The sequence below is a fragment of the Aspergillus melleus genome, assembly GCF_016097325.1.
Source record: "Aspergillus melleus strain CBS 546.65 chromosome Unknown contig3, whole genome shotgun sequence".
In the NCBI taxonomy this organism is placed as follows: Eukaryota; Fungi; Ascomycota; class Eurotiomycetes; order Eurotiales; family Aspergillaceae; genus Aspergillus; species Aspergillus melleus.
This window is the reverse complement of record NW_025763372.1, coordinates 5,098,471-5,116,387: the sequence shown is the minus strand read 5'-3', so window position 1 is coordinate 5,116,387 and position 17,917 is coordinate 5,098,471. Positions and strand designations below refer to the sequence as shown.

The 17,917-nt window shown below is 49.8% G+C and overlaps 5 protein-coding genes across 5 annotated transcripts; 2 read left to right on the top strand and 3 right to left on the bottom strand.

Annotated features, from left to right (window-relative positions):
• Positions 1-368: 368 nt before the first annotated feature.
• LDX57_006800 (uncharacterized protein) lies at positions 369-3,265 on the top strand (the record flags this gene model as incomplete). The annotated part of the gene is made up of 6 exons (XM_046088518.1): positions 369-585; positions 663-2,381; positions 2,444-2,641; positions 2,707-2,758; positions 2,821-3,170; positions 3,243-3,265. 6 exons carry the CDS (start codon positions 369-371, stop codon positions 3,263-3,265), a joined length of 2,559 nt encoding a protein of 852 aa, XP_045944488.1.
• A 772-nt stretch (positions 3,266-4,037) lies between these two features.
• Positions 4,038-5,811, bottom strand: LDX57_006799 (putative amino acid transporter; the record flags this gene model as incomplete). Its single annotated transcript, XM_046088517.1, has 4 exons — positions 4,038-4,595; positions 4,659-5,122; positions 5,173-5,353; positions 5,401-5,811. The coding sequence occupies 4 exons, from the start codon at positions 5,809-5,811 to the stop codon at positions 4,038-4,040; spliced, it is 1,614 nt and encodes a 537-aa protein (XP_045944487.1).
• A 2,963-nt stretch (positions 5,812-8,774) lies between these two features.
• On the bottom strand, positions 8,775-9,597 carry LDX57_006798 (glycoside hydrolase family 75 protein; the record flags this gene model as incomplete). The annotated part of the gene is made up of 3 exons (XM_046088516.1): positions 8,775-9,032; positions 9,089-9,448; positions 9,502-9,597. 3 exons carry the CDS (start codon positions 9,595-9,597, stop codon positions 8,775-8,777), a joined length of 714 nt encoding a protein of 237 aa, XP_045944486.1.
• A 2,072-nt stretch (positions 9,598-11,669) lies between these two features.
• LDX57_006797 (uncharacterized protein) lies at positions 11,670-13,718 on the top strand. The gene is made up of 2 exons (XM_046088515.1): positions 11,670-11,877; positions 12,022-13,718. Exon 2 carries the CDS (start codon positions 12,074-12,076, stop codon positions 13,511-13,513), a length of 1,440 nt encoding a protein of 479 aa, XP_045944485.1. The 5' UTR covers positions 11,670-11,877; positions 12,022-12,073; the 3' UTR covers positions 13,514-13,718.
• Positions 13,719-13,937: 219 nt separating this feature from the next.
• LDX57_006796 (sugar porter family MFS transporter) lies at positions 13,938-15,961 on the bottom strand. Its single transcript, XM_046088514.1, has 7 exons — positions 15,920-15,961; positions 15,816-15,867; positions 15,694-15,769; positions 15,452-15,638; positions 14,868-15,394; positions 14,520-14,810; positions 13,938-14,446 (listed from the first exon to the last, which is right to left on the bottom strand). Exons 1-7 carry the CDS (start codon positions 15,942-15,944, stop codon positions 14,069-14,071), a joined length of 1,536 nt encoding a protein of 511 aa, XP_045944484.1. The 5' UTR covers positions 15,945-15,961; the 3' UTR covers positions 13,938-14,068.
• Positions 15,962-17,917: the final 1,956 nt, after the last annotated feature.

Genomic DNA, 17,917 nt, shown 5'->3' with positions numbered 1-17,917 from the left:
GATACCCTCCAACATAGTCAATTGGATGTATATTATCCCACCTACCAACGAAGCCTTTTGATGAACCTACTTAGATGCAGACAGTGTTTCGGTTACTTGACTAGTTCACGTTCACCTGTCGCATAGATATGGCTCTAGAACTACATCCCTGTCATGCGGAGTGAGACAAAATTGGTCTGGTGGGCCACAACCATAAGAATCCTTCAAATTGAGACACAAAAGTGACTAGCGTTATCCGATATTCTGACTCGCATGTATGCCAGATGATATAAATTCATCGTCCTACTAAGAATTCAGAAGATGCCATTTCTGTGATTTTTATCACGATTGATAATAAGTTCCTACTGCCTGACTCAAAGAAAAGCAACATGGATGGCAATTCAATCAAGCCGCGGTTTACTGACTGGCTGCGCCGATCTTCCAGCCAGACGAGTTCCGAGCCGCTGAACGCGGAACAGCAAATCATGGATTTTCTAGGGGCAGGCTCTAGACATGAAATCTCTAGCGAGGCCTATGAGCAACCACCTGCGTATGGACCAGGGAAATTGGCCATGCCACACCAAGCGGACAGCATTCACATACGCCGTGAGCTTTTATTCTCTCTTCCATAAACACCATACATACCCCCCGCTGTGTGATACTAACGAGCCCTTTCTCTCCAGAACGCCATGACGAGCCCGAAATCGTGTATAAAGCCCTCCCTCCTCCCCTTCGATCCGCTTCACAGCCTCCTATGCTTCCCTCTCCGAGTTCTGTCGGCCATCCCCTTTGGAAGGAATCACGACCGAGCACTACTTCCCCATTCCGGCACTGGGAGAGAGGATCCAGTGTTAGCAAGGTGGCTGTCAATACTGGATTGCATGAGTGTCTCAGTGACTTATTCCAGCCATATGTCGAAACAACCAAGCCAGCACAAGAAATCACAATCGACGACTGGCTGAGAGCAGCGATCTGGTGGGCTGTTCGTGGAAAGGTCATCCTAACGCGTGCACAAACCTCGAGTGACTCAAACTTCTTCACTGACGAAGAGGATGTCATTTCATCAACGGAGATAGCACAAGGTCTGATTGACCTAGGCAAGGCATGGTGGATATGTCACCAGGTCATTGCCCAAGATGACTTTCGAATCATTACTACCGACCCTCGAATCAAAAGCACTCCTCGGGGCGCCCTTCTCGATCAGTACCGCTGTGTCCTCAAATATCTGCGACCGTACGATAGACAGTTGGAAACCACCTTCCTAGGGCGCACAGACTTGGGTCAAATGTTGGATCTTGAGAAATCCATTTGGGTCTTCTATGCGCCCGCCACGTCTTACGATGCTGCCATTCTCAATGACCAACGACTCGCCGCCTGGAGCATACCCCTCGCCTTTGGCGACACAGATGACTTCTTTCACTACGCAAGTGAGTTTGTTATGGTGACCTTGTTTGCGCAGGAGGAATACTCACTGGCACACTCATTTCACTGCATGTTCTCAATTATCCGAACCCGCTCCAGCTGGCAGACCCTGGGTGTGATAGCAAGCCAAACACACCTTGTGCACATCACGATTCAATCAAATGGAAAACAAGGGCCAAAATGGAACGAGATTGAATGGGACGTGGGGAAACTTTCGATGCTCGTCAAGCTTCGCCATGGTCTTTTCCTTGACGTCAAATTCACGGAGGAAAATTTCAAACAGTTCTGGGAGGCAGCTCATCAGACCGTGTTGGCCGAGATAGACATGGTTGCCGGGCAGGATGAAGAGATTCTCTTCGATGAGGCTCTTAAGTGTTGTCATTATATCAACCACGACAAGCCCATCGAGTTTCCTGCCAAGCCTGTAAAGGAATGTCGTGCGCGTCTTTTCAAAAGAACCGCTACAGTGTCTTCAGGACCCAACAACCGTCGAGCACACCGTGGTTATCGCCTGTTCATCTCGACTCCTCCACACATGAAGACAATGCACCAAGTATCTCATGTCTTGGACAATGCATCTCCCGTGGTGTATAGCCTGTTGGATGCTGATGACGGCACTCCTGGTCTGTTATTGCAAATAGTTGAGGACGGTCAAAAGCGCTCCGTGTTCCTCTACTTTCATGATGCTGAATCGCGCACTTTGACACACTCGCTTCTTATCGACCTAGTTCCCGGTCCCGGCGAGACTGCTCTCCGAACGTTTCCCGTTGGCTCATATTTTATCCTCGAATGCCAAACGCGGGAGCCGGGAGCCCAGGGCGCTCGTAATCTTGAGTTCGGTGAAAGCCTAGCGTCAGTGATTGAACAGGCGCAGGAGCCTGAGTTTACCTCCAACCCGTATGGGAAAACAACTCTGTCGGAGACCTTGCGAGTCATCGTTGAATCGGACTGGGGATCTATTACGGACCGCATCAACATCGGTGAGCAGAAATACGAACAATGTATAATCCATGGACTCTTCTGACCGTCAATTGACACACAGGGCCTGGTGAATTAACGATCGGTCTATCGGTCCTCGACAATACTGTCCTCCATCTGCATCGACACCCACAGCAAGACCTCACCATCACAGTTGCTCAGGGCCTGGCCAGCGATGATCTTCAGAGCAAGGTCGCCGACGTGCTTCAAGCAGTTCAATCAGGACCCACTATACGAAGAATCAAATTTGAAACGGAAAAGGGTGAGAGTCCTCCACGTACTAGGTACATACCATTGCGCACAATCTAACCACAAGCCAATCAACAGATTTGCATCAATTCCAAGAAGCCATCACTGGATACAAAGTCATCTTTGACACGTGTGTATATCCCCTCATATATCTTCCAGGGCATTACACTGACTTTCACCTCTCTCGTCTAGCGTCGCGACCCGCTTCTTTATTACACGACGTCGGAAACTCCTCTCGACCCTGAAACACTGGGACGCCAATATAACTCGCATTCAAGTCGTGCAACGTGGCACAAAGATACAAATAGTTGCTTTCTTCCATCAATTCAAACTCTGGAAATGCATAAACTTCGCCGTGAAGAACATGGACGAGTTCGAAAGGGTCGATCGAAAGGGTGAATGGGGAGTGCGGATCAAGGAAGCGAAGTATGCGCCGCCAGCGGCAGACTCGGGGGTTTCCTGGTACGGATTTGTCTGTTTGGAAGAGATGGAATATCCGACTGAACATGACGATATGATTGTCATGTTTGGCCAGCCAACGGGTGAGTTCTCTCTCTTACCTCTCCTTCCTGAGACTTTGATCTTTGACTATGATTCTATTCATCGGTGAGCAGCCTTCAGTCTGAACTCATACTAATACTTTTGTTTTCTGATACATAGTCCGGGAAAGGTTCGTTGCCTGCCTGCCTGGGTCAGTTGGAGATGCGCCAAAGGGAATGTTATGTTGGTGACAGTTGATAGAATTTGTATCTACCAGGCGATAGAACGTGGGCATTCTCCAGCTTAATTCATTGGCATATATATATTGCCTACATAATATCGACATCGCAATACAACTCTGCTGTCCAATATGTTTTTTCCTCACAGTAGCTGCATGAAATGCCTGATTTGTGGTCGCGCAATGGGGATATCGAAGATGCCCATTGGTCAGCTTCAAGTCACAGACGTTGACGAAGCAGCGACGACGTCAAACATACCAGGAAGTGTTTCCTCGATCGGTTCAGCCAGACTTGCTCGTCCAGTTACCCCCGCGAGATTTGCCACATGATCGCCGAGATTACTACTCCCTGCTGGTTCTTCGTCGTTCTTGGTTCAGTCCATCGATTGATGAACTTGGTGCTGGTGGCCCATGGAGCTGGGTCTGAGCCACTCCACGTTCAACAAGAGCTCTGGGTGTTTAAGGTAGAACACCAGGGCGTTCCTTACGTATCGAGAGTCAGCAATAAACATATCCCGTTAAGGGAAGACACTAAGCAATGCCGCATCAATTTGCCATCTCAAGTCCCGTTCTCTGTCGACTATGTGGGTGTACGCGCAATTCAATTCACGAGTCCAGATTCGGAAGCATCGCCAGACGGAGCTCCAGCGTACAGAATTATCATTAGGCACACATACATGACTGACCACTGCTAGTCCGTAATAGCACCAACCACCTTTCCCAGTATCCCACCCCTTTTCTCCCCCTTCGCCTCTAAATCTCTATCCGAGTAGAACCGCCTCAACCCGTCAAGGTCAATCGTACTGGCATCGATCCACCAAGATCCCCGATAATAAATTCTCGCCCCAAGATAAATCACAACGATTGCAACCACACTAACATAGTTGGCAAAGAAGTCCTTTGCGTTCGGATTACCACCCAACGGCCACAAGCTAAGATAGAATTCCGCAATAATGAGCAGAATACACCACAACAGACCCCAGTATGCGCCGTATGGATACGTCCATGATTTCCAAGGGAGCTCGGATGGGTGGCGGCCTTGGAGCCTCCAGGCGTACCGCATCCGAATGTGGGAGAGGCAGATCATACCCCAGCCGAAGAGCGTGAAAAGGGAGGTGAGGTTGGAGAACCAGGTGAAGACTTCAGCGCCGCTGTTGTTGACGTTGAGATACGCGAGACCACCGCCGATGAGGAGCGTGATCCCGAGGCCGGCAAGGGGACGACCTGCCTTATCGGCTTTGCCGAGAATCTGGTCGTGTATTAGCCTCTACTCAAAGAAGATGGGTATCATGATATGAGTTGGCAAGCATACTTTAGGAGCAATGTTAAGATGAGCCATACCCATGAGTGTACGAGCTCCACCATACCCGGAGATACTTCCGGTTGACACGACAGAGATAAAGATGACAGCGTTCATGATATGAGCCAGAGGAGCTAACCCGGCGTTCCGGTAGGCGATAACGAAGGGAGAAGCGTTGACACCTGAAGCACCGAATAGATCCTCGTTCATGGGGTCCACTGTGATAGTGATCATGAGCGAACCCAAGACGTAGAACAGCGACAGACGCAACCACATCGAGCCCACTGCGCGCGGGACCGATTTGCGCGGGTTGGTGGTTTCGGCGGCGACGAGAGCGCAGTTCTCGGATCCGGACATGGCGAAGATGCAGGTCGGCATCACGGAGAGGAACCCTTTGAAGCCATTGGTAAATGGCTCGGAGTTCCAGTATCGGAACCCGATGGGGCCTTCGGCGGGAGCGCCTCCTGCGGATACGACTGGGTGATGTTAGGGCTAATGTTGAGGCAACGAACAAGGCTGAACTCACCGATGAGCGATATGATGACGACAATGATCCACGAGAACTTGATTGTCGATGAGATCACCTCGATTTCGCCGAAGAACTTGACGCCGACCACGTTGATGAGGATAATCACCACCCAGAATATACTAATCCACGCCGCGACATGCACTTTATCCGTCCAGAAGGTCAAGACAGTATTCACAGCCTAGCTCCAATTAACACAGGTCATGGCATATGAGTAAAAGTACCAACCTGCAGCTCATTTGCAATGACAATGAAGTAATTAAACCAATATGACCATCCCAGCGCGAACGCCGCCGAGGGGTCGACAAACATGGAAGTCCACTGCACAAAAGCCGACGGGAGAGGATACATGACAGCCATCTCGCCAATGGAGTGACTGACCGCCCAGATCATGGTACCAGAGAGGATATAACCGATGAATATGGCAGCAGGGCCTCCGTTGGCCAGCGACGTGCCACTGCCCAGCCAGAGACCCATACCAATGGAAGAACCCAGGGCAATCATGGTGATATGCCGGGTGGACAGCGTCCGATGCAACTCCGTTTCAGCTCCATGGTCGACATCGGAAACCCAACCTGAAGCAGTCGGCTCCACTGTCTTTTCGGTCGTCTTGTGGCTCGAAGAGTCGAATGCAGCCATGCTGACTGGCTGTCACTTAGAGAGGGTAGGTTGAGAGTCGAAAGAGACAGGTAGGGGAAAAAGGAGAGTAAAGGAGCGACAGCGAGCACTGAGGAAATTAAATCATATACCACACATACTCAAGACCAGCTCGTGGCAAGAAGGCTTTCTTGGCGGGATTGCCATGCGATAAGACATCTTGTCCGGAGGCTTAGCGTTGCGGGTTCTCAAAGGCTGGAGATAACCACCATTTTCTGGACGTCCCATGTCTACCAATTGCGGAGCGTTATTTGTTATCAGCCACTATCTAAGGTGGCTTTCTCGCCCCTGACGAGCCAACGGAAACTTGGAGCGTACCTAGCTGATGGCGAAATGTGCCATCATTCGTGACAGGAGGTCTGTGGTTCCATGTTACATTTGACATCATGATAACACGGCTCTCCGTATTTCTTGTTCCTCCCCATATTGGTGTGCTACGCGCCTTCTTGGAAACTTTGATAGCTCTTGAATTCAACATTCAACAATAAAGTATTTCGTGAAATGGTGTCGTAGGCACTTCAATATTGAAGGACTTTTCTACTTGATTTTTCATTCAGAACCCCCTTTCCCCATCCCCCAGCTATGCACAGAACTCCCAATCTCTTTGCTAGTTTATGCAGAGATGAGTGTTGAATATCTCTGATCCAGGATTATTGTTCTTGTCTTAGCTCCGTCGCGCGAAACTAATCTAACTTATCCAGCGGAGATGTAACCTTGATAAGATATCACAATAATGCCCCCATGGGTGTCATCAGCCACCTTACTGATGGTGGAACTCAACCAGCTAATAGAATACCAAAGCTCATGTGCACATGAGCCTCCGTCGCGTACCATCGGTTATGTCCGGATATCATGGTGATATCTTGCAAACACCTCTGCCCGGCCTAGCCGCACTATATCCAGGAGGATTCAATTCTATACAAGTCTAGATGAACCTACTGCATTGCTTATCTGGCAATGTTACATCGTACCATCGCCCTGTCCTACCACATAGCCACTGAGTCCTTTGATTGGGGAACAGAGGTTCGTGTTCAGAGTATTTATCTATGGTCTAATCACTCTTACACGTGGGACCGAACCTACTGTACGGACCCTGCATTTTGGGGGAGATAGAGTGAATATGTGGTAAATGATAACTCAATTCTTTATAGCTTTGTGCAACTTTTTCAAATAGCACTAGATTCAAGGGTCGGTGTCGTGAAGATGGCCACGTCCGAATCTATACATTGGCAGCTCCGTGCGCACAATAGCCAATGGCTAAAGTTCTTTCCATCTCTGTTAATTTCCGCAGCATCAGAGAGATAATAGTAAGCTACTAGATGAGCCGACATCAGTTTAAGCTGTTCAATTCGTTCATGTTGTGTTCACTGTCTTATAGCTAGACTACAGATTGGTCTCTTTGGATTTGACGAAGTGTGTGTGTACGTGATCCCGGTCAATCTCAATCATATCCATGGAGAGAAAAGCTGATGAAGCGCCCTGGATATCTCAAACTTGAGCGCTTTCCGAAAATCTTATTCTACTCAGTAAGAAATGTGTTACCTCCGAATCCTTTGTCTTTAAAACCATGGGGCATCCAGCAAATATATCTTCCGCACTTTCAAAAGCCAAAAAAATGAATACAGTTCTACAAAACTACCAAACATTCATTCTACACTGACAGCCTTATAGGAAATGAGTGTAATGTAACAGCAACACTTATATGCTAACGGTAATAAATTTAAGATGATTACACACCGTCTGTAGAATTGTTGAGAAAAAAACAGACAAACAAGGCAGCAAGGCACTCAAAACACGGTTCGGCATTATCCACCTCCTCTCACCGCCTTCCCGGCCCTCTTCTGTCGGTGCCTGCATGCCTGAGGCAGCACGCCAAGCATTCGCGTTTGTTTACGCGTAGGAAATGTGCTCATTATGTCCGCATAATTATTTATGTTCATTGATCTGTCTTCTTATGCACCATCTTTGAGTATCCTGAGGTACCGGAGCGCTTGCTGTCTTTTTCTTTAGGTCTTTTTATAAGCAGAACTGACATTAGGGACCGCAAAAACGCAACTGAGCCCGCATCAAACCGGGTTGAACCGTGGACATCTCTGGACCGAAATCTGCAGCAGCCTGGCGATTCAAGAACTGCCCGAAACCGCACCAACAATAAGTCCACCTTCCTGTGAATTGCCTTGAGTGATCGAAGTGGATAGAAAACGATGACAAGATACATAGTGAAAAATAAAAATAAAAATAAAAAATAAAAAAATAAAAAGGCCAAGACGACACTACAACCTTCATTGTATCGGACCTTTATCATACTGGCTAGTCATATAAACTGTGCCAGTTGCCAATGTACCCGAAATCGACGAGCGAAAAACCCGTAATGTCACCGCAGCAAATGAGGAAGTTTCAAGAAGTTGGGCATATGAGGTAGACCAGGAGATAGTCCCCTTTTGAGTCCTATGCATCTAATTTGTGCCTTCTTGGGGGTTTCTTCCGTCGTTTGAACTAACATTTGCGTTACATTCATGCGGTAGTTTGCACATACGATGAACCTCGCCGAATTAATAGACTGAAAATAAGAATTGAAGTTACCGGGGCCAAAGGCGAGCAAGCTGCGAAAGAGCAAGGTGTTTATTCGAATGCAACTATCAGGGCTAAATCACTCAGGAGAACTTCAGTACGCCTGGATTTCGAAACGTGAAACTGCTAAACTAGATATGGAAAAAGATTCAATACCAAAGTAAATGAACTTGTAAGTGATTGGGTGAGGTCAATTTATTAACTACTAGGAGGTTCTAGAAGCAACAGGTGTGGTTCAATATGCCCCAGTTCTGGATAAGCGGATAAGCAAGACGCAGCAACAGAAAAAGACAATATGTACATGTACAATATTATAATATGGCACAAGTCAACAATAGATGTGACAGATATGGCATGCACGGCGAACCGGACATTTAGTCTCGAAGACCAGCGACCAGCTTGTCACCAAGCTCCTTGATACTTTCCTCGAAGGTCTCGGTGTCATCGGTGGTCCAGTCAGCCTCGTCGCCAGGAACAGCATCCTTACCGGTGAAACCGATGTAGAGGACATCGTCGTCACCATGACCATTGTCACCGGTAATGCCATCATCAGGGTAGCACAGCTGTGCCAGAGAGATGGATGCCTCACCGGTGGAATCTTCACCGTTGGTGTCACCCCAGATACCGTAGTACTAACACAAGTCAGTGTCTTGTCTCACATCACAACTTACACAGGGAAATGACCTACCAGCTGATCACCACAAACAACAGCCATCACACTCAGGGGCTCCATGCCATACTCTTGAGGATCGAAATCCGTGTTACCAAACACGACATACGGATGAACATTCGCGTCCAAGTCATCAATGCCATATTGGCTCAAGGAATCCATGAAGGCAGTCTGGCTCTGACCAGTCTGATCATTGGCGCAGTCACCATCGGTGTTGTTGGCCCCATCGCAGTCCACGTCCATGTTATCGTATTGGCCACCGTTGCTGGAGCTGTGCAGGAAGATAGCGCCGTCAATGTCGCCGCAGTAGGAGAAGCTGTTTTCGCCGTTGATGCCGTCGGTGAAGCCGCCGGCGAGTTTATTGTCACAATTGCCAGACTAAACTGTTAACTTGGCACCTTGGAAAGCAGAACCAGGTAAGTGGGGGGTACCTTATGATTCTCATAAATTCGTCTCAGATTGTCAGGCACATCGTATGCCGACACCAGGCCGGTGGAGAGCAGAGCAGCGAGAGTAGCGTAACGCATGCTGTCAGTGACAGTCAATCAATGAGCAGTGAACCGAATCTTGGATACTTTCCATGAACACAGCGAACCACTGACGTATTTATACCTTTCCATCGTACCCCTCGCGCCCATAGAACAAGCCTAGCCCAAGCATCTGACGCACCATTCCACATCGGGGATATGGATACCTTCAAGTCCGCCTCCAATGAGAACGATCACGGAAGGTCGATCCACCGGGCGATCATCCCGTCGCTCCGTCACTCCATACCCGAAATAGCGTCAGCCTTGGAGCTTGACGAACTTTGAAACCACCAGTCTGGGGGCGATCGCGCCGAAATGAGTAGGGTAGTGCGAAAGGACGAAAAGGGGGCCAAATAAGCTCGTATTGGGGCAGGACGGATTTGACGTTTCCGGAATATGGTCCTCGCTTAGATTCTGGGGGCCGGCTAGGGGTTCGTTAACTAACATAGATACCACGTGCGATGTTGAATCTCTCGAGAGAATTTTATGCGATGGAATGATCTGAGTGGAAAGCCCACACACATCATGGCTTAAGATTAAACGTTTGAACCGTACGGAGGATAATCAATCGCCGTCATTCTGAAACAGATCTAGTCCACTAGCCATCGTCCTAGCCTCGACTTCACATGATAGCGAGGAACGACCACGTTCGTACGAGCGCTATTATAGTAGCAGCATTGGTGTCTGCTAGCGCTTGTTTCATAGTATTGTTAACAGCGATATGGGCCTGTTTACGTCTTTTCGATAGCTCGATGTTGCGTCTTGCGGGTTAGCGATATTTCTGTTCCATTCCTGGTTGATTTGGCGGAGCGACTTTGGAACAAAATCCGTGCTAGGGAAGAGAGGTAATGGGCTTTGCCCCACTCAGGAGGAAAGCGAGGATCAGCATAGTTAGAGATAACCTTGTAAGGACTCATTTTCACGCAAACCATTCCTGGATAAAGTGAGATACAATAGCTGGATTTATTAATGGAAAAAGAAGGAAACGAAGGGTTGGTAGGCAGTTGTGGGGAGAGAGACGAAGGTGGGGATAGGCGAAGCCAGAGGTGTAGAAGGTAAGGGGTTGAAAGGAAGAAAGAAGGAAATATAGAGGTATAGTGAAGGTAGTGAAAAAGATGAACTATGCCTCTGGTTAGTAGCTGTAGTGAGTACGTTATCACGAAGATGGTGCCGGGCCTCTTCCAAGAGAGCAGCTTCCTGATAGGCGGTCATTCCCGATACCCGCCGAGAACAAGCAAGTGATGTATTTCTTCTGTTACTACTTGAAAGAATTAAGAAGTATGTTCTCCCACCGACTCGACCAGAACTTGATTGGTAAAGAGCTAGGTAAGAAAGAACAAGCACCGACGTCAGATGTCAGTCAACCCCACTAGGGTATGGAAGATCAAGCGAGGGTGGTGTGCTAGCATCCGGAATTTGATCCCGAAGGCTGCTGTGGCATGCTTTCAGGGTTGTTATTCAGGTTTGATTAGCCGTGACCTGATTCACATCTCTCCAAGGTATCCAGAAACTTGGATGTCTGGCAGTCTCTGTTGTATTGGCCCTTATTCTAGAAGGTCTTCTTCATACATCATACATGTCTATAGATATAGCCGCCCTCCGTCAAATAACGTAAATATGCATACTAGTCCCGCACGTCCCGCAATACCCGGTCATCAGCTCCACTGAGTCCACCTTCGCATTGATATCTTTGGGACTCTGGCAGAACGATCAAATATTGAAGATATTGCGCATGCCTCAAGAGACGATCCAATCTAGGCAGTGTTGGAATTCACAACGACACAAATTCCATGTTTAGATACTCACGTACAATTTGTGCAAATCAAGACAGGATAAGTCCCCTGTAACTTCCTTATTAACACACTTTCTGCTAGCAATAGTTATAGACAATACTCCGTAGATACGTCCAACCTTCAGCTACCAATCGCTGGCCGAAGAGTCCACTAAAACGCACCATCACGGGATCCACTCCCCGCAACTTCTCGAAGCGGATGGATGGCTGCCTGGGGCAGAGAGACCCACCGCCCGTTTTCCTCGGGCAAGATATCTTTTCCTCTCCGGCGTCGACTCTTCTTTTCGTCCTTCCTCACAAGTTCATGATTTCCCTAACCCCTTTTTATGCTCAGTCAAAATCTGAAGAATACTGAGCATCACATTGTGAGACATTCTTGACGTCTACCTACCAATTCATGTATCACCAGTCCCTAGTCTCTGTTGATACAAGAGCGGTGACTCATGTGTGAAGGGTACAATCGCGCTTATTAGATCTCGGAAAGCCCGGTAGGTAAAAGACTGGAAGATTCCTGCAGGATGCCTTCGTAAATCACGCAATCTCCTGCTCATAAGCAAGGGCTTTTGCCGCGGAAAAGCTTGGGAAGCATGTCATATATCTGCTGAGCCGATTGCTGATCATCAAGAAATTAGACCGTCTGAGCGTCTTAATATATCGTCCAACGAGGACCTGACCATAGCAACAATGCTCCTACAAGTGGCGCAGAGTTTGCTGAACAGCCTCACCCCGACTGTTCTTCTCTATGGCACCACCGCTCTTCTCATCCTACTCGGCTGCGGCCTAACCATTGTACTCCAATCCAGCAATGCATCGACCATCCGCAGACAGCTCAAACACCTGAAGCTGCAAGGCATCAGTCCGTCAAATAGTAACATGACCGACCAGTACGACAGCAAATATGCGATTCCAGAGGACACCAACGCGGTACCAAAAGAGCCCATCCGAATCAAATCCATCTACATCCATCCTATCAAATCATGCGGACCGATCGAGCTGGATCGTGCGCTCCTGACTAAGACCGGATTCCTATACGATCGATGCTTTGCCCTGGCCACAGAAACTGCATCCCCCGGTTCTCCTCCGGAATGGAAATTCATCAGTCAGCGCACCAAACCGACCATGTCGCTAATCCAAACCTACCTATGGACTCCCCATGGATCGAGCGATCCGAACGACCCGCTCGTACAAGCAGGTGGCTGCTTAGTTGTCACCTTCCCAGACCCAGATATTGACAGTCACCCCTTGCGCTGGATCGACCGACTCGACTCTTTTGTTCACACCGGCAATCTCAACCCGACCCCGGAGATCTCATTCATCGTTCCCCTGCACCCAACCCCAAAACAAGTTTCCTCATACGACATCAGCCTCCAGGAATTTGGAATCCACGGTCGCACCGCCTCAGGACTCAACATCTCTGCCCTCCCCGGCATTGTAACTGCGCTTCCGAAGCTGAAACGGTTCCTTCGCATCCCAGACTCCCAGCCTCTCGCATTACTAAGATGCACGCCGGACACGCTACTACCAACGACCAAGAACCTCGCTCCGCTGGAACATATCGGCTCGCGAGCTGTCCACGGATACACTGACCAGCAACCGGTCAATATCAACAGTGTATCCTCCGTGCATGCCGTCTCGGCATTGTTACCACCCGAGAACCAGCCCCTCAACGCGCTGCGCTTCCGCGCTAACATCTGGACCACCGGATCCGTGGCCTACGACGAAGAGACATGGAAACGGTACCGCATCATCCCCAAACGACAGACCAGTTCACCACAAGCCGACAGATACGCCGACGTATCCCCAACCCTCTCAGTAGTATGTCGTACCTCGCGATGTACCATGCCCAACGTGAACCCCGACACCGGAGTCTTCGACACCGACGTGGCCCCTGCGGGACGGAAAAAAGGAAAGCCTCAGCCCAGCACGACGCTGGTGGCGCATCGCACGGTCGAGACGGGGAATGCATCCGCGCTGGGGTATCTGGGAATGCATTGTGTGCCGGAGGATTCGGGGTTGAAGGAGGCGGAGAGGCAGGGACGGGGTTTGGTTGTTAGTGTTGGGGATGAGATTGAGGTTTTGGAGAGGGGGGTCCATGTTTATGGGTCGACCGGGAGTGATTATTAGAGTATATTAAGATAAGAGTCCCGATATTTTATCTTCGATATATCATGTATACTTTACACGGTTTGAACTATGGAAGTGCATATGAAGAGGGACATTTATAGAACCATGATGAATAGCAAGTGTTATCAGTGAAGGAGGTAGTTAATTCCTATAGTATCAATCATAAGCACCAATCAAGCCTTGAACACATACATGGACCATGGATTTACGACCCAGCATTCAGATATAGATGAAGGGCTGCCATGCTTAGTTCTAGGAGCCAGAAAGTGGCGACGTGAACATTTGTTTAAAGAATTCCGAGCAAACTCGTGTCACTTGACTTGGGAGATAGTTTTACTATCGAGCACCAATTGACTCCTACAGCCAATAACAGTACGCTCAGACAAAGCATATCTTACAGCGAACAAATTGGAAAAGTATAACTCGTCAACATCATCTCAAATGCATTACACTATACAAAAAGCGGACGCAGCTCTATCCCAAACTACTCCATCTTCATAAGATCACATCATCACTATACAAATCCCCAGATCCACAGACACCAAAAAGATGAAATTAAGCCATCTCCTGATGACTCGCCTCAACCGCTTTCTCCTCAGCCACACTATGCTGCCTCCTCTCAACCTCCGCCGTGAAGGTATCCTTCGTCGTGGCCGTCTTCCAGGCACTAATATTGGAGTCAAACATCGCATCAATTTCCTCCAGCGAGCGGTTCGACGTCTCCGGATACAAGAAGAATACGTGGAAGGTCATCACGGTACAGAAGACACCGAAGATAATGTATGTCTTCCATTGGATGTTGGTGAATGCGGGCGCGACGAAGTAGGCTAGGGCGAAGTTGAAGATCCAGTTTCCTGCGGCGGAGAGACCGACGCCCTTGGCGCGGTATTTGAGCGGGAAGACTTCGGAGGCGTACACCCATGCGGTGGGGGCCTATTGGAATCAAATACGTTAGATGTGGTTTTTGAATCGTTACGTGTGGTGGGGGATGGAAGGAAGGGCATACCCAGGTGAAGCCGTAAACACCAACGAAGATGTAGGAGCATGCAATGACACCCTTTCCGGGGGCGCCTCCAATAGACCATCGCAGGTTCTCGTTGCCGTCGATCGAGTCGACGGGGTGGCCGTATGTGGCCATGATACCGGCAATAGCGAAGTGGAGGGCCAGGCAGAGGATGGAGCCGCTAAGAAGAAGGAGTCGACGACCGATGCGATCAATGTAGGGGAGGATGACACCGGTAGTGACGAGGAAGATAACGTATTGGATGGCGGACGAGTAAAGGGCCGTGTCACCGGACTGTGTCTGGGTTAGCTGGACATTTCGTCTATGTGTCGAAATCGAAAAGCAACTCACCATGTTGGCCATCTGGAAAATGTACACGACATAGTACATAGCGACGTTACCTCCCAGCAGCTGCTGCCAGACCTGCACACTAACACCGCACAGAGTTCGCTTCCACATATTGGGTCCGAAGAGGGCGAGGAAGGTGACATCCTTCGACTCGTGAGCCACACGGACAGCCTCCTGCACCTCCTCGAACTCCAACTGAACGACGGGGTTGTTGCGGTCGCCGTGTCCATGCAGCGAAGCCAGGGTATCGTGAGCCTCCTCCCATCGCTCCTTTCCGGCCAACCAACGGGGCGACTCAGGGAAGAATGGCAGCGCAAGCAACAAGATCAGACCAGGAATGGCCTGGATACCCCAAGCGACACGGAACGAGGAAGCGCCAGCAAGGCCCTGTCCACAACCGTAGGAAATGAGGTACATGATCAGGATACCCCACTCGATAGCCCATTGCTGAATACCGACGATACGACCACGAATGCGGGCGGGAGCCAACTCGGCGAGGTAGACGCAAACCTGGGACGAAGTGACACCGACTTGAGGATAGGGTTAGCGCAAGCCACATTGACAGGGGAAGGACGCCTCTTCCGTACCGGAAAGACCGCTAATGACTCGGCCAGCGACTAAGTGCGCCACGCTGTGTGCGCTACATTGGATAACGGCACCGATGATCCAGACAATACAGGCAACCATGAGGGACATGCGTCGACCGAGGTGATCGGATAGCCAACCGGCTCCGATAGCACCGGCGAAAGAACCCGCAGACATAGACGCGGTGATCTGATTCGGTCAGCGCGAAATTATGCAGGATAAAAGAAAGAATGCCAGAACTTACACCACCCTGGAGATTCGAGTCGGGATGGTTGAAATAGTCGAGGTACTGTTGCGTGCCGATCCAGGCACTCATGGAACTACACGAGTCAGCATTTCCCTGGCAAAAAGAGACATCAAACGTACCTGACATCGAAACCGAAGAGAGCACCGCCAATGGTGCCAAAGGCAGCAAGGACTGTATTGCATGAGCACGACCGATCAAGATTGTGCAAGACTGTCAAACCTACCGTAAATATTCGTAATCCGATACATGGTGGCAGCTCTACCTCACAAGATCGGGCTGATCGCAAGAACAAAAAAAGTCGGCGCCAGGGGAGCTCCAAGCGAGCGATCTTTTATACGACGAACGCTCATACGGGATCGCATGGCTGAACTTGGCATCCGCGCCCGTTTGAGAGCAGCCGGATTCCGGGGTGGTGCAAGACACGTATGGCGTTCGGCCGGCGGCACCACTGGAACGAGCAAGGATCGGCTTGGAGGGAATGTGGAGGTCCGGGGAGACATGGGGAGGATGGGGAAACGAGCAAATCAAGGACTCTGGGGGAGGAGCGCCAATGCGTCATGAGTGGGGAGAGTGCACCCTCTTGTCCAGTCGGTTCATTCTGGACGGAGATTTTCCCAGTTAGGTGTTAGGGAGAGGCGGATGAATGTTGAATTAACCGAGTAGATGAGACCCTGCCCGGTTGCATTTAAGGGAAATTGCAAGACCGCATGGACTAGTTATAGTGATCCTTTGAGAGAATGTACGGTTAGAACATCCAGCTGGAGCATCAATCAGGGCTTGCGATGCCCAGTGACCGGGAGAGCCTGACTGCCTGAGAAGACAAGGAAAACACCTGAGGCATCAGTTGATGGCTGACAAAGCTCCTCTCCGCGATTTTTCCACCAATAGATAGCAGTGTTTCCACGTGATTCTCCGCGTCTCGGGCAGACCCGGTTCTTTTCCACTGGCGAACCAAGGAACGCCCATGCTCTGGGATGGAGTCAGCTCAATTCTCCGTCCTGGTTAAATACATTTAAGCGAACTTCGCCGAGAGGTCTGGACTGGACCCTGGCAATGGCATCCCGAGAGAAGATGCCCGTGCACCCTGACATCCCCGGACTCTCCTCCCGCGTTCTGATTTCAACTGGGTCTTCCATGACGTGTACTCATCCAGGTCTGTCCACGAGGAAAACCCAGCTGTTGCGGTCTGCTTCACTCGATTACCTCGCACGTCGCTAGTGCGCGATTCGGTCGTCGTCCGCCGTACGCGTTTGCCCGAATTCCGATATCGTCGGTATGCCTCCGACGCCAATCTCACCAGCTAGCCATAGTCATCCTAGTATGGCGCCTTCTACGTCGGTGGTGTCGAATCCAATCTGAGAATTCAACGCCTCCGAAGCCCTTGTTACGCCTCATAAAAGCCTCTTTTCAGCACCGGTCCGAATCGTCTCCTCCGTTGAGATGCATTCGCTCCGATCCAGTCTCCGAATCAGCACCCCGATGCGCTCCGTATCGGCATTGGCATCGGTATCGTAACCGCCATACGGAGTCAGGTACAGGTGCTTAGAACGATCATCTCTTCCGATCGTGACGATCCCTATACGCTTGATGTCACTGATGAGCTTGTACTGCCGAGTGCTCTTCCGTGGCCGAATCCACTTCGGTCGCATCGACCGGGACGATCGTCTCGATGGCCGAAGCATCACTCGGTCGGAAAATGTCTCGTCTGGGCTGCATGATGCCGTTTCCATCCTACCTGTGCCGAGAGAAACCGGCCAGATACCACGCTCAACTGTTGGTCTTGGAATGTACTCTGGGGGTAGCTTGGCCTGCTGAAACGGGTGGGATATACCCACTTTGATGCGTCTCTGCGGGACGGATAGTAGGTCTCACGAATGGCGTCATCGAGTTGGCTAAATGCAATGATATGTGGGAAATCCGTCGACTTGTCCGTCCTATAACATTCTGCGACTAGGATTTGGTTAAACGGCACCCTCATTCCGCCACGTTGGCTGCCAACGTCCGGGTTACCGAGAGCCAGAATTTACTTTGCCGATCAAGGATACCCCTCTGTTACTGTCCTCCACGATAGATGCAGATATGAGAAGATAGACTTGCAATCTCATTGACTTGGATTGGATTTCCACAGTCTTGACCATGAGAATTATCAGGGCTTGACTCCACAATGAACCTAGGCACTCCGAAACTGAAAGTCTAGACACATCTTCAGACCACCATTTGC

Bases quoted from the DNA above. Each gene is read 5' to 3' on its own strand.
- LDX57_006796 (XM_046088514.1), bottom strand. From the start codon at position 15,944: ATGTATCGGATTACGAATATTTACG. The intron at 15,639-15,693 runs GTAAGTTCTGGC...TGACCGAATCAG, and splicing joins ACTCGAATCTCCAGGGTGGT to ATCACCGCGTCTATGTCTGC. The intron at 14,447-14,519 runs GTATGCCCTTCC...TGATTCCAATAG, and splicing joins GTGTTTACGGCTTCACCTGG to GCCCCCACCGCATGGGTGTA.
- LDX57_006797 (XM_046088515.1), top strand. From the start codon at position 12,074: ATGCTCCTACAAGTGGCGCAGAGTTTGCTGAACAGCCTCACCCCGACT.